Genomic DNA, 16,457 nt, shown 5'->3' with positions numbered 1-16,457 from the left:
AGGTTCATGGTAAAACTTCCACCACACAGTTTAAGTCTGAAAATTACTTTTAAGTACGATAATTAGTTAAGACTAATTGCAATACGTTTGGTAGAAATAAAAAAAATGTTTCATTTAAAAAGTAATGACAAAATTAGAAGACATCACAAAACTTTAGTAAAGATAGACGATTTGTAATCCAAAGCTTAGATGTTTTAAAACTACCTTTGAACTTCGAAATGTTTACGCCAAGCTAAATGTACGCATAAACTAAAATGATCTGAAAACGCGGAAAGCCAGTTCTCGTGAACATTAGAAAAGTTAGGTACATACGACAATGTTGTAGTTTTTTGTTGCTAAATATGGGAGATGAACGGCGTCACTAAAAGACAACTGGCTTTGACATATATTAGATGGGCATGGCTAGGTGGTTAAGGCACTCGACTCGTAATCCAAAGGTCGGAGGTTCGAATCCCCGTCACACCGAACATGCTCGCCGTGTGGGTGTTTATAATGTGGCGTTCTGTTGGTAAAAGAGTAGCCCAAGAGTTGGCGGTGGGTGGTGATGAACAGCTGTCTTCCCTTTAGTCTTACACTGCTAAATTAGGGATGGCTAACGTAAATAGTCCTTGTGTAGCTTTGCACGAAATTCAAAATTGATTGATTAATACATTTATTGTTTAATACTTATGACAACATTAATGGTTCATTTAAGTTCATAAGTACACATAATACAGCTCAGGTTTCTGTTTGCAAATAAACAAGAATAATTAACCATTTTGAACCATAACATACTAATATTTTGTTTATTTAGAGCAAAGTCACAATGAGCTGTCTGCCGTGTCTACGAAAAGAGATTAGAACGCTGGATTCTAGCGTTGTGAGTCCTCAGATGAACTAGTATTCCACAGGGACATTGTGCTGTGATCCTTAGAATGGATATATTAGAAAATAATGACAGTAGAGTAAATAAGTACAAATAATACGAATCCTTCTTAATTTGCACAATTAAGGATATAAAATATACATGACGAAAAAGAAATTCTGATAAAGTTCAGTGGGATGAATTGGTGTCTTACTTTATTAGAACTAAAGAAACAGAATACTTAAAATACCTCATTAATTTACGAAAACAACTTAATAAAATAAACTGACATTTAGATAGGAAAAAGTTTAATCCAATAATAAATAATTAATGAAGTTCTAAAAGTATACATTAGTTTTGGCAACATAAATTATGATAATTAACTCGGAGTTAGCCCATACTAGGCCAGGCATAGCCAGATGGATAAAGCGCTCGACTCTTAACCTGAAAGTCGCGCGTTCGAATCCCCGTTACACCCAACATGCTTACCCTTTTAGCAGTGGGGGCGTTATAATGCAACGGTCAGTCCCACTGTTCGTTGGTAGAAGAGTAGCCAAGAGCTGGCGGTGGGTGGTGATGACTAGCTGCTTTCCCTCTAGTCTTACACTGCTAAATTAGGGACGGCTAGCGCAGATAGCCCTCGTATAACTTGTTTGTTTTTGAATTTCGCGCAAAGCTACTCGAGGGCTATCTGCTCTAGCCGTCACTAATTTAGCAGTGTAAGACTAGAGGGAAGGCAGCTAGTCATCACCACCCACCGCCAACTCTTGGGCTACTCTTTTACCAACGAATAGTGGAATTGACCGTCCCATTATAACGCCCTCACTGCTGAAAGGGAGAGAATGTTTGGTGGGACGGGGATTCGAATCTATAACTCTCGGATTACAAGACGAGTGCTTCAACCACCTGGCCATGCCGGACCGCAAGTTCTTGGCGATATGTTGTTTCTATACATATTTTTTTACAGTAAGAACAGACCTGTGAGTGACTAATTTTGAGTGACTAATTTTGATTTGAGTACCAGTTGAAACTCGTAGATGTTGTGCCTTTAAGAGCTAAGTCGCAGGAGGTAGAACAGAATTCCTGTGTTGATTATACCAACAGTCCTATGACTGTATATTGTCGTACTAATTCGCTATATTTTGCTTATTTATCTACACAATAAGGTACTTTGTTTTCCAAGACTTTAGTTTCCTCTAAAGATCAGTATGAATTTTTTAGATTCTTTTTGTACACAGTATTGGCGTTCTTCTGGCTTACGTCTGCTCAACCCACTGCAGTTGTGTCGAATAGTTTCTACTTACTATTACTATACATGATAGGTGAGAGATAGCCTTCGCAGTTTTACCATAAATACAAAAGACAAATACGATTTTTAGTCTTTTCCCAATGATATCTACTTTAACAAAAAAGCACTGAAACGTTGTTCATATATTAATACTCACTCATAACATTTAATAACCATATACTATGGTATTTGGAGATTCACGTGGAAGATATATGTATTTTACGTGTTTACAGTACTTGTAGAAATGTAGTTAAGACTAAATATTCTTATTTGGAAATGTTACTTGTGTCATAAGGCTCAGCGTAAAAAACTATATTGATCTATATCCTAGTTTCTACAGACTCGGTTTCGTTTCAGGTCTCACAACTTAGTTTCTGCTACATTTATGAATGTATATTTAGTTTAAAGATTAGGAATATGCGATTTGGCTTTGATGTTTTCCGTTGTCTGACTAAAATCAAAATATTGCTGCTACCTGCATTTCTTTGATTAAGGGATTATTAAATTAAAGCTTTGAGGAGTTTTTTGGGGGGACGAATAAGTTGTGATAAGGTCAGTGCCAAACTATTTAACCGTATGATATTACTGGAAGGAATACCGTTTAATTAATTATGGCCTTATTTGCTCTGTGTTAAAAACATAATTATAGTAATAATAAATGTTAATAAAATAATTAAAGTGCACTACTGAATAAATAATTCAGTCAGATACATATAATTAATAAAATAGTGATTGATCACTGTAGATTAGTTGCCTCCCTGTGATCGTAGGCCAGGCATGGCCATGTGGGTTAAGGCGTTCGACTCGTAATCTGAGGGGCTCGGGTTCGAATCCCGCTCCCACCAAACATGCTCGTCCTTTCAGCCTTGGAGGCGTTATAACGTGACGGTCAATCCCACTATTCGTTGATAAAAGAGTAGCCTAAGAGTTGGCGGTGGGTGGTGATGACTAGCTGCATTCCCTCTAGTCTTACACTGCTAAATTAGGGACGGCTAGCACAGATAGCCCTCGAGTAGCTTTGTGCGAAATTAAAAACAAACAAACAAACAAGCATTAATAAATACCGCACGTGGTTTTTGATTACTAACTTTGAATTTCATTAATTTAAACTTATTTAATCTTGATTTAAATTATGCTTACTTGACTTGTTTGTTTGTTATTTCTGTTGTCATTTTATTCACGTTTTCTCGTTGTGATTTTAATATTGATGAATATATTGATTTCAGTTCAAACTGCTCACATATTTATGCATTTGTTACCCTTATGAACGGCGCACTTTTATACTTCATATATTTACGCATTGGCATTTTCTGTTTGATTTACTCACAGTCACCTATGCATCATTAATCTATATTTTGTTATTAAGGTTCCAAATCTTAGAGAATATGGAATGGACCATGGGAAAATCCTCTGCTTTGCTCTAATAATCTTACCAAACATATAGTCTTTTTTTTCTGTATAAGAAATTCAAATTGCAATTAATTTGTTCTAATTAGCTTAACATACCACTCTGTCGTTTTATACAATACCAGTGGCTTTCTCGTTGGATGTTTTGTCTCCTTGAAAACCAGATACCAGCACCAAGCAGAGTGCAAACTCTTGTAAATCTGTCTATACGTGTTTGTCAAGGAGCGTACCATCAGTGTTCATGAGTTGTTTTGCTGAGCCGTTTTTTATCTCTGAGAGTGCTTATATTTTCTGAAAGCTACTATTGACATACTGAGTGGCTTAAATTAAATGTTATATTGTTTTTTATTCTGTTGTTTCAAAATGAAAAAGGAAAGATAAGAGAAATAATCTTGTGATAACAATCCAACCCACTAAACTAAACATATTCCGGGAATTGAAAATGAACAAATGTAATTACCAAACGCAAATTCAATTATTCTTACAATCTCAAAGTGCATTAGGTTTGAATTTCGCGTAAAGCTACACGAAGGCTATCTGCGCTGGCCTATCCTAATTTAGCAGCTTTGTAGTGTCAATCTAGAAGGAAGGCAATTAGTCATTACCACCCACCACCAACTCTTGGGTTATTCTTTTGCAAACGAATAGTGGGATTGACTGTAGCTTTATAACGGCAATACAGATGAAAGGTTGAGCATGTTTGATGTACGGTGATTCGAACCCGCGACCTTCAGGTTACGAGTCAAGCGCCCTGACCAGCCGGTTCATGCTGGGACTGAATGCAAGGTTCAACAATTGCTTTTCAAGGTGAGTGGTACAAGTGATTCAGAGCCAAGGCTCTGAGTGAAGCCAAGCGTGACACAAAATTAATGTTTTTTAAGGTTCGTGAAATAATTTAAATTCTAAGATTAACGTAAACTTTTTTTGTCACTGAGAACGGGAACTTTTGTCTTTTCTATTATATTCTTTGTAAAGTTGTATTTAAATTACTAACAAGTCGTAAGCTCTCCATTACTTTAGTTATTATAATTTAGTTGGCTATAAAAATTATATAACAACCAGGACTACATACAATATTATTTAATTGATAATAAAAAATTATTAATTACCCCCCAAAAAAGTTACAAAACTATACTAAACTTAAGGTATACTTATAGTGTACTGAAAACTATGTGTGTGTGTTTTCTTATAGCAAAGCCACATCAGGCTATCTTCTGAGTTCACCGAGGGTAATAGAGCCTCTGATTTTAGCGTTATAACTCCGTAGACTTACCGCTGTACCACCGGGAGACTGAACACTATGAACCAACTTGAAGTATTACAAATCCAGCGCTTTCTCCATGTTCAATCGTTTACAAAAGGGTTTGGTTAATGAAGTGTTCATTCACTTGTGAGAGAATGTTTCTATAATTAATATATATATATATATATTTTCAGTTCATGCTTGGAATTGTATCTCGTATTTACGGTGCGTGTACCCTGACTGTGAAGAAAGTTTCGCAGTTTAGCTAAACAGTCCAGCAGAGAATGGTGAAATTGAACAGTGCTATTAAGGGAATTATCTGGAAGCAATAGCGTAATTTTCACATATAACCACCAGAGGCGCTACTCTGATCAAATGTCTGATCAATCACGCCAATAGTACAAAACGTGTTTCCAAACCCTGTAGAATGCGTTGTATCTGTGTGACAACGGACATTACAGCAACAACACGCATGTTATGTAGTAGTCAAGATAAATTACTTGATCTAACATCTACCATTCGATTGAACAAAGGACGTTTTGGAGATTACGCCAGCATTAAGAAACTTTATTGAACAATGTGGGACACGATTAAATGGTGGGTATTCAATAGTCTACACTTTACATGTTATACAGTTTACCATACGATTGGTTAATATGCTTTAAACGTGCACAATTGTTTTTAGTGCTGATAAAAGCACAACGATTATTGTAAATAACACAAATGTCGCCTGTTAGCTCAGTAAAAGCAAGCTGTATAACATGATGTATTTTTTAATAACTATAAAAACTATACTATAAAAATGCACAGTCGCTTAGCACAATAGCATCAATTGTTTTATATATATATATACATATATCATTTTTCCTTATTTGATATCGTGATATTTTGTATTGACCTGTTTTAAATAAGACTGTTATGTCGAATTTTCAAGGATTTTTAGCTAAGGCCTGTTTTCAAGTTCGCGCAAAGCTACACGAGTGCTAACTGCGCCAGCAGTTCCTAATTTAGCAGTGTAAGACTAGAGGGAAGGCAGCTAGTCATCACCACCCACCGCCAACTCTTGTACCAAGGAAAATTGGGATTGATCTAAATTGGGACTGAAAGGGCGAGCATGTTTGGTGGGACGGGGATTTAAACCCGCAACCCTCACATTACGAGTCAAGTGCCCTAACCACCTAACCTTGCTGGGTTATCCCTTAGTGTATATGGTGTGTATCTGTAATATGGATGCTATCTAAGGGCTTCATTCCCTCTGGTTTGTAGTTCAAAATTAAAGACAGAGGTAGACAAAAGCAACAGTAGCCTTGCCATAAAATATAAAGTGGAAATACTTTTCATTGTGCCTACGTCATCTTTTCCGACTTTAATCATATAAATGTAAGGGGGATACTGTTTCCAACAATGCATTCCGCCTGTTTACTCAAAGAGAAACTTTAGAAGCAAACTTTGTTTTCTGTGAGAGTGTGTGTGTATGCTATTTATGCTCAAAGATTACATAAACTGTGTTACTTATAGTGAAGCTACAAGCATGAGTATTTGTCTATGTTACCGAAAGGGACATTAAAGCTAACTTGTAATAAATTCGTAAAATAGCTGTTAAAGTGAAAATGGAAGTGAATAATGCAATCTCTCAGCTGTTCGTCATTCGTCGTCTTTTACTTAGAATTATGTATTTAAATGAATTCTGTTTTGGCGAGACTAATAAAGACTTCATAGCACGAGCTAAATGCAAACACTAATTTAAGATATATGCGCTCATACACAGAATGTTAGCATTCACAATTTTGCAATTATAACTTACATTCGACGGTAAAAATGTTTAATATATACATTTAAATTTTCCTTGACAGATGGCGCTGTTTATGACCGTTCTTCTATATACAAAAGTTCAGCTACGGTGACGCACATAGTACTTGGAGAGAACTGCTTCTGACAGTGAGTGACTTGTTTAACACCAAATCTTCACGCAAGTATTAATGTATAGTCGTTGAAATACACTTCTCAGGCTAATGGTGAAGTTGATAAATGAATTGGTCGACTCCGATATGACATCACCTTCTTACGTCTGTGTCTGTTCCATCTCATGAACTACATTATTTAAAAGTTTGAGTCGTCTAAACGATTCGAACCGTAATTTTTGTGTTGAGAAATATATACAACCAAAAAGCTAGAGGAGTGTAAAAAACAAAAACATTGCGATGGAAATATTAAACTTTCACAGTTTATTTATATGGCTTATTTTCTGGAACAGTGCTTGGAGAATTCAGGGACAGAACTCAGGTAGGTTAATGGATTCTTCACACTTTAATTTTCGTTAATAAAACGAGATAACAGACGTGAAAGATAACCTAGAATATCATACTAAACGCTAAATTTTCTATACTTATGGACCGCAAGAATATCTGTGTCTTTGTTATTAAATTTTGGGTAAAACTACCAGAGAGCTATCTCTATTTTAAGGGACATTTAAGAGGGAAGACAGCTAATCGGCCCCAGAAGCCACCAATTCTTGGACTACTTTTTTACCGGCGAAAACTTGGATTGACCGTTATATTTTAATGTCTCCACAAATGAAAGGTCGAGTGTGTTCGAAGACGGAATTCGAGCTCGTGAAAATCAGTTTGCGACACGAGCGCCTTAATCACCTGACAGTTCAGACAAAAACTGGAACAATTGCGGACATTATCCGGGAAAACATCCTTACATGGAGACTGAGGGAGATTGATTTTATAAATCGGATACTTCGTTGTGTCTCATTTCAACAATTGCGGTAACTATAGCCACCAGTCTAAGAAACGCTATAAATGCATATAACGCAGTGATCGAAAACTAATATTAATTTTTTTCTGATGCTTTATTTTGGCTTACGTACAAATGCTTCTCCGTGGTGTGTATTTAACGTGTAAATAAACAAAAGAAACCTACTAAGTATTTTACCTGTTGTTATAGAACAGTTAGCGCTTTTCTCTTATACCCCGCATATTTCAATAACTTTTGTTTATCCAATTTTGCGCAAAGCTACACGAGGGCTATCTGCGCTAGTCTTTCCTAATGTTGTAGTGTAAGACTAGAGGGAAGGCACCGAGCCATCAGCACCCACCGCCAACTTTTTGGAATACTCTTATACCAACGAATAGTGGGATTGACCATAACATTATAATGCCCCCACGGCTGACGGCTGAAAGGGCGAGCATGTTTGGTGCGACGGGTTCAATAATTTTTAAAAGTATATATATATATATATAGTATATATATATACATACATATAAATATACATTTTATTCATATAGCAGGTGACTATAATAAATTTCTAAAAATATATGAATAAGCATTGTATTCATAAAGTAAAACTTATCATTTATGGCGACCCTCCCCCAGTGGCGCAGCAGTATGTCTGCGCAATTTCAATACTAGAAACCGGGTTTCGACACCCGTGGTGGGTAGAGCACAGATATCTATTTGTATAGCTCTGTGCTAAGCTTTAAACAAACGACCAAAAATTTGCGACCGTATAACGGAAACGTACCTCAGCGGTTCTTAAGACTAAAGGCTTGAAACGTTAAAAGTCGGAGTTCGATACCCGAGTTAGGTACATTGTACTGCTTTACACTTAAAAATAAAACACATAAACGAGAGATAAAAATTATTTTGTTATCTGAAAAACAGATCTTGTTACTATATATGTAAAGATAAATGTGTGTTTATACGTATAAATATTGTCAATTGATACTTGTTTCTTTATAAGACAGTATCCCTACATGTAATGATACATTTGTGTTTATACATGTATATGTTGTCAGTTGATATTTGTTTCTTTATAAGACAGTGTCCCTACAGTATAAAGACCGTACTTACTATTCCTGGATTCCATTATTTCCTTACATAAACTATAGGAGGGTAACACATTTTGAACCTTTCTATTAAGTGTGTATAACCGTCACGATAACCTCTGAGCCTTCTGGGATTTAAAACTCATTACTTGTCCAATGATACGATAAGAATATATTCAAGGGCTGAAGCCGCTGCTTATTGAGTAGGTAGAAGCTCATTCCCTCTGTTCTATTAAGTTTTAGTTTTGATTTTAATCGAAGGCCGAAAGTAACTTAAGTAAGCTAGTGAAACATTAGAACGAATAGGCCTAAAATGTGATAAAAAATCACCTTAATGGGAGATGTTTTGCAGCAAATCCCCAATGGACAAATTACGAGAAACGCACACACATACACAAAAAAGGCTCGGAAGTTAGTTATATTTATCACAAACTTTAGAGCCTAAAACTTAGTTCAAGTTCATCGCGTATGGTAAAAAAACATTAGTGACGCGTTTGTGTGGTAAGGAAATGTTTCTAGTGGCCATCTACGTGATCAATTAATGTTTAATAAACATACGGCTAGGATCAAAGACATTATGCGCTTATATAAGCAGATTGATATGGTATCCTTTCGTGGTTAGCCCTTTTCTCCGATATTTTGGATAAATTATACAATATTTATTGTAGTGTTTTTTCATCTAACTGAGCACTTTTTTGTTTTGAAATTGACTTGCAATCTGTTACGTTTTTCAGATAAATGCTTTTTACTTGAACAAAAACCAATGCCATTCATAATATTAAAGATTATTTATACTTGCAAAGGTTCTATTATTGATTCTCAGAGTTTTACAGAAAGATAAAGCAGTTAATAATGTGCGAAGACATTAATAGAAAATTCCTATTTACTGTGTACTGGAAACAGTATGATATTATTTGTGTGTTTCTATTGTGCTTTTTTCAAGACGAATAATCGAAATGCGAGATACTTTCTCGATATTTTCGTATGAATAACAAATAAGAATGTTTTATTTTGTAGAATGGACCATTTTTTTCATACATGCATATGATGCTTGTCAACTGAAATTACATTATAAGTCCAACAAAATAAAAAATATTCAATAGTAAATTTATTTACAAGTTTTACTTAATTGTTTGTTTTTGAATTTCGCACAAAGACTACTCGAGGGCTATCTGTACTAACCGTCCCTAATTTAGCAGTGTAAGGCTAGAGGGAAGGCAGCTATTCATCACCGCCCACCGCCAACTCTTGAGCTATTCCTTTACCAAAGAATAGTGGGATTGACCGTCACATCGTAACGCTCCCACGGCTGAAAGGGCGAGCATGTTTGGCGCGACGGGGATTCGAACCCGCGACCACCAGATTACGAGTCGCACGCCTTAACATGCTTGGCCATGCCGGGACAAAGGTAATAGGATAATACAACTTTCAGAATCAGTTGACACAATAATTTACTATTGACAAGGCAGAAATGATCTTTCTCTGCTTAAATCGGATCTTAAATTTTAATGCCTAGCAAGATGATTTTATTAGTATGATCGAAGAAGCGTTTTATATATTAATATATAACGTAGAGTATGATAATTACATGTTATTTTTATATTATATTTTGAATAAATCTAAGTGACTGTTAATCCAAACGTATTTATATCCATCTATTCGACATACATGCAAATAAGATTTATGATTTCAGAATAGATAGATAGAGACAGACAGTCTCGTAGAAAAAGATTGATTGGCTGTATCGTAGTGCTTTGCTTGTAAAGCTATGGAATAGTGACATATATTCTAGACAGTTTTTATTTTGTTTGTTTTTTTAATTTCGCGTAAATTTAGACGAGGGCCATCTGCGCTGGCCATACCTAATTTAGCAGTGTGAGACCAGAGAGAAGGCAGTTAGTCTTTGCTACCCACCGCCAACTCTTGGGCCAATCTTTTACCAACGAATGGTGGGATTGACCGTACATTGTAGGTTCCTACGCTCGAGAATCCTTTACAAGTTTAGAAAACAGGCGGGACATTCACAATACATATGCATTTCTAAATATATATTAAATCAAAACAAATAGAAAAGTTAAAATAAATATACAATATTAACTCAGTTACAGTCAATATTAATCAGCTTCGACCATATAAGAATCCTGGGAATACAATGATTAAAGAAAATACTATCGTTCTGTGTATATTCGGAGGAACCGAAGAAAGGTGTTAGGGAGACTGTAACGTACACATAATACCAGCATTCAGTCAGGATCTCGAATGTTCTGGAGGATTTGGCATAAAGTTTGGAAACCGCTTCTCTATCTGATGGCTGTGCATCTTGATAATAGTCCTGCAGCGTAGTTCCATTACAAATGTTTCCAGTGTGTGAAAAGCTTAGTCGGTACTCTCTACCAGCTTTCCATAAGTCATCTATTGTACGAGGACGGCGGTTTCCGAGCAACCGTTTTTACAGCACGTTCTCTTGGGCGATTTACTGGTTGGTCTTCGTACGGAGTGTCATGAATATATGTTCTGTATACGCACGACTCGTACAGTTTTAACATATGGTAATTCACCTTGTTTATGTTGCCTACTGGTCCCTGATACACGTGGATGACTTTTACTACTAACTCACGTGTTAATGGATTCTCACTTCTTACAAGACACCGGACTTTGCTTTCAATGGGTAGGGTACGTCCTGTATTTTTTTTTCACTCCGGTGCCAGTAAGTATAAGGGATTTTCGTCTTCACAACCCTAGCTCCTCACGGGATCACATCGTTATGATCTTACTCTATGAATAGTTTGCGGAGGAAATTACTGTTACGCACTCTTTTCAAATGCGATCAATTTTCAGTGTATCACACCAACTAAATAACACCAAACAGTGTAGAAAAGTAGTTCTGATAAGTCTGTTACACCAGGTTTTGAATCGGCTGCGTTTATCATGAGATTTAGTGACATATTTACTCAAACTAAAGTTAATATAACGTACATTACTAACTCTCTGTATTTACGGTAAAACAGAATGTTCAGTTGAAGTAGCTTTTATAACATCGTGATAAAGCTAGACAATGGGCTGTTAGTACTGTGCCCACCAAGGGTTTTGAAACGCGAAATTTAGTGTTATAAGTCTTCAGACTTGCCACTCTGTCACATGTGCTGTTTTTTTGTTTTTTTTATTACACTCCAACTTGTAATACTTTAATCAACGTGCCATTTGCTGGAGTTAATAGGGCTGTGTGTGTTTGTTACATGTTTCAGTGCTGCTGGATTGATTTTGATTAAACATTTGCCCGCACACAGGAAGTTCTAAAGTGGAATATGTGTTATTAACTCATTTGCAGTTTAACGCAATGTGGGCAATTTCAGAGAACCGTTATTAAATCAGTTCAGACTCAAAGTGTTATTGTATGGTTTCAGGTATGTACAGTAGACCCATTCTGTATTACTGGCAAATGCCTATACTAATTAAATGAAAACTGCTTAAGAGTTTTATTTTCAAATCCTTGTCAATAGCTGTGTGTACACTGACAGCACGTCATGCAAAGCTCATTCATTCCCTGTTAACTATTGGTCGATTTAAATGAAAGCGATTTTGCTTTTTAATCGTTTGTTGCTAAAAAGCTGGAACATTTGTAGAAATACTTATATTATTTTTACAGCCTGCCATTTCATTCAGTCGATATATACGTAAATGTTTCCACGGATATTAAAATTTTATAATGTGACCACGTGACATCCATCAGTAGCAGTTTAAAGGTACCAAAGTAATAACAATGACCATATACTGTCGAACTTGAAGCTACACTGTTAAAGTTTAAAATGAAAACATTAATTTGTTCATATTCGATACTGAGAAATTAAACAAATAATTTTCCCAACTCACACAGAATGAGTAGGCCCGGCATGGCCAAGCGTGTCAAGGCGTGCGACTCCTAATCTGAGGATCGCGGATTCGCATCCCCATCGCGCCAAACATACTCACCCTTTCAGCCGTGGGAGCGTTATAATGTGACGGTGAATCCCACTATTCGTTGGTAAAAGAGTAGCCCAAGAGTTGGCGGTGGGTGGTGTTGACTAGCTGCCTTCCATCTAGTCTTACACTGCTAAATTAGGGACGGCTAGCACAGATAGCCCTCGTGTAGCTTTGTGCGAAATTAAAAAAACAAACAAACAGAATAAGTAAGTGTTTCTAATTCATAGAAAGAAGTTTGTTCAGGCGATTGCAAGATAAAAAACAACAACATATTAATTATAATTATGCTTGTTTCTTAATAACGGAAGTTATTTTGTCACATTTGTTTTTGAAGTAAATTTTATCTACATCTATAAAGGTCTATCGCTACAGTCAAGAACGTTCGCTATCGTTAGGTTATTGTTCAAAACGCACTCAAATAAACTGTAAAATTTTATCTTTTATTGCTTTAATTTCCACACAAAATTCATGTCTTACTTTTACACTTTTAACTCATAATAAGTTTCTTATAATAAGAAACTCATGTAACTCATAATAAGTTACATATATACATATATATGTATGTCATGCATCCTTGGAATATTCTAAAAATTATGTTTGTTTTACTTTAATATTTATTTAAATTAATGCTACAAAAACAGAACAGAATAAAGTGAAACAACGACTTATACTTTGTAAGTATATATTTTAAAATTATAGTTTACTGAAGAGTCTGTTATTGGATAACTTTTATCAGTATTTTACCAAGCACGAAAAACCAGTTTAAAATTCACGAAAATATTTTCTATTAACAGATTATTTACGAGAAAAATTATCTTTTCACATTTTTTAACCAACTTTTAAACAATTTATTTATTGCAATATATTATTTGAGACCTTGACATTTATATCGACTGTACATTGGTGTAAGGTAGGAAGAAAACAGGATCCGGCATGGCCAGGTGGTTAAGGCATTCGACTCGTAATTTGAGGGTCTTGAGTTCGAATTCACAAGAATCAATCGCGCTCTAACCACAAGTCCCGCAGCGTTGAGAACCACAATGTCTCGACGTCTAGCCCACATAAGCGTAAACTCTTCTATATCTTGAAATTCCAAAATGCGAATTACGTCAGATCTATCTTTCTACTTGACGTGATATGAGTTGCTAGCACGTTCATAGTCCTAGGATTTCCATATATTTATATATAAGTTCGTAATACGCTTTTAATCAAGATAGAATCGTATATTTATTTTAATTTTTAACGGTATTGTGACTCAGCAATGGAACAACTAATATTCAACCTAACAGTTGACTTACACGTTAAAAGTGTGTATCATCATAACCTAACTCATAATTTTATATATACATATATCAAACACCTAGCTCATTTAACACTACTTTCTAAGTCAGGCAAGCAGAGTGTTAATAATATTTTTGCAATATCGCCAAACGTTTTTAATTTTGACTTTTGATTATCGGGGATCATTTTAAGAACAACAGTCCACCTCTACCGTTTAAAATTCAAATTAATGAGCGTTAATCTGGTCCTTCTCATACTTTTTATTAATTTGATTGCAATCAAATTTAATTATAATTAAATTAAATAATTATAATTAATTAACTATAATTAATTATAGTGTTCTTACTATATATATACATAAGTGTATTCTTACTATATATATATAGGTCTATTCTTACTATATATATATATATCTATTCTTACTGTATATATATATATATATGTCTATTCTTACTCTATATATACATAAGTGTATTCTTACTATATACATATATAAGTCTATTTTTACTATATATATACATAAGTGTATTCTTACTATATATATATACATAAGTGTATTCTTACTATATATATATATATGGTCTATTCTTACTATATATATATATATAAGTCTATTCTTACTATATATATATATATATGTCTATTCTTACTCTATATATACATAAGTCTATTTTTGCTATATATAGAGAAGTGTATTCTTACTCTATATATACATAAGTGTATTCTTACTATATACATACATAAGTCTATTTTTAATATATATATACATAAGTGTATTCTTACTATATATATATACATAAGTGTATTCTTACTATATATATATATAGGTCTATTCTTACTATATATATATATATAAGTCTATTCTTACTGTATATATATATATATGTCTATTCTTACTCTATATATACATAAGTCTATTTTTACTATATATAGAGAAGTGTATTCTTACTCTATATATACATAAGTCTATTTTTGCCATATATAGAGAAGTGTATTCTTACTCTATATGTACATAAGTCTATTTTTGCTATATATAGAGAAGTGTATTCTTACTCTATATATACATAAGTCTATTTTTACTATATATAGAGAAGTGTATTCTTACTCGAAAATCTTAGATCTTTGTCAGTGAAGATTCAGGCTTGAAACTCGAAATTTCGTGTAAAAACTCTCCATACAAGCGTAAGCCACTTACATCTTTTAGACATACTCTCCACTGTCTGAACTTTTACTAGCAATAAATACGTTTCTACATTCGCAGGTAAAAATCGGAGTTCTAAATGCATTTAATCACAGTATTATAGCTTTATCATTACAATATGGTACTCGCAGTATTATAGTCTATCATTATAATATGACATTCATTGGAGTAAAACGACAGATCTGTCAGGATACCTAATAATTACATATCATTAAGCCAAGATAACTTGCTGAGTGAAAAACTAGGGTTATGTACACAGATTTAAGCAAACTCTAGGAAACAATTTGTTTTGACAAGTTATCAAAACTAAAAGATAAAATTGTAATAGGTTGTGCAAGGATATGACAGCTTAAACAGCGGCTATTAATGTAATATTTATCAACTGAAATTACAGATAATGTATTCAAGTTTTTAAGGTTTATTACAGTTATCCATTTGGTATATGCTTCTCCAGCCTCTCTTAGGCACTGATAGAAAATGTACGTATTTGCAATATTATGTGGTTACTTGGTGTTTAGAGTAATATACCTGGAAGAATATATTTCAAAGAGGCACCACGTTTCGATCACTGATACGATGATTCTCAAGTGCACTGCAAAACCGTTGATATTTAAAAGATGTTTAACACGAGGATAACAGTAGTCTAATTGTAAAAAAAAAATGTTTACGTAATTGTTAACACTCCTACGAAAAGACGTTTCTAGTCCTGATTTCTCCAAGCCCGTTCCCCTGGCTGTGGTTTCGCTAGATAGTAGATAGGGACAGTGGGAATATCGTTAATCCATTCATTAATGGATTTAAATGGCAATTTCATTTAAATACAAACTTATTAGCCTAATATTAATAACCTTTCAAGTTGCTCTGGGGCCTATTAGGCCCCACTTTTCGTAGGAGTGTTAATCAATAAGGAATCAGATTCTACAAAAAACAAATATATTAGCCATACGAAGTAGAAAGTAGTTAAAATAATATTCATTAATTAGCAGCTATCGATTATGAAAGAATCAAGTTTTTTCTAATGAATTTGTAATATTTATTTAATTATAACAAACATTAGTACATCAAAATATCTTCTGTTGCAAACATGTTTCTCTCTATCTGCAGTTGCTCTATATTTGAATGACTTGTGTGAGGTCATTCAGGATATAGCCGAAAGAAAAACATTTTTACCACGTATATACATTTGATTTTCGTTTTGTGTTTTTTTAATTCCGCTCAAAGCTACTCGAGGGCTATCTGTGCTTGCCGTCCCTAATTTAGCAGTGTAAGACTAGAGGGAAAGCAACTTGTCATCACCACCAACTGCCATCTCTTGATTAAGGAAGTGTAACGTAAGTTTACGTAAACGCCATTTAATATAACCATTTCGTATGAGTTCAGCATTACTTTTTATAACATGC

At 34.5% G+C, this 16,457-nt stretch overlaps 1 protein-coding gene across 4 annotated transcripts in view; it reads left to right on the top strand.

Annotated features, from left to right (window-relative positions):
* Positions 1–6,683: 6,683 nt before the first annotated feature.
* The window catches only part of LOC143233335 (neural cell adhesion molecule 2-like), a 71,537-nt gene continuing 61,763 nt past the window's right edge, over positions 6,684–16,457 (top strand). The window contains exon 1 of one of the 4 annotated variants that reach the window (XM_076469483.1): positions 6,684–7,065. In XM_076469483.1, coding sequence (XP_076325598.1) covers positions 6,984–7,065 — 82 coding nt within the window. In that variant the 5' untranslated portion in view covers positions 6,684–6,983. The remainder of the gene's footprint in view (positions 7,066–16,457) is intronic. The other 3 variants (XM_076469481.1, XM_076469480.1, XM_076469482.1) reach the window with 3 other exon arrangements.

This window comes from Tachypleus tridentatus, chromosome 12 (assembly GCF_004210375.1).
Source record: "Tachypleus tridentatus isolate NWPU-2018 chromosome 12, ASM421037v1, whole genome shotgun sequence".
NCBI lineage: Eukaryota > Metazoa > Arthropoda > Merostomata > Xiphosura > Limulidae > Tachypleus > Tachypleus tridentatus.
The sequence above is the reverse complement of the archived record's forward strand: the minus strand, read 5'-3'. Positions and strand labels throughout refer to the sequence as shown.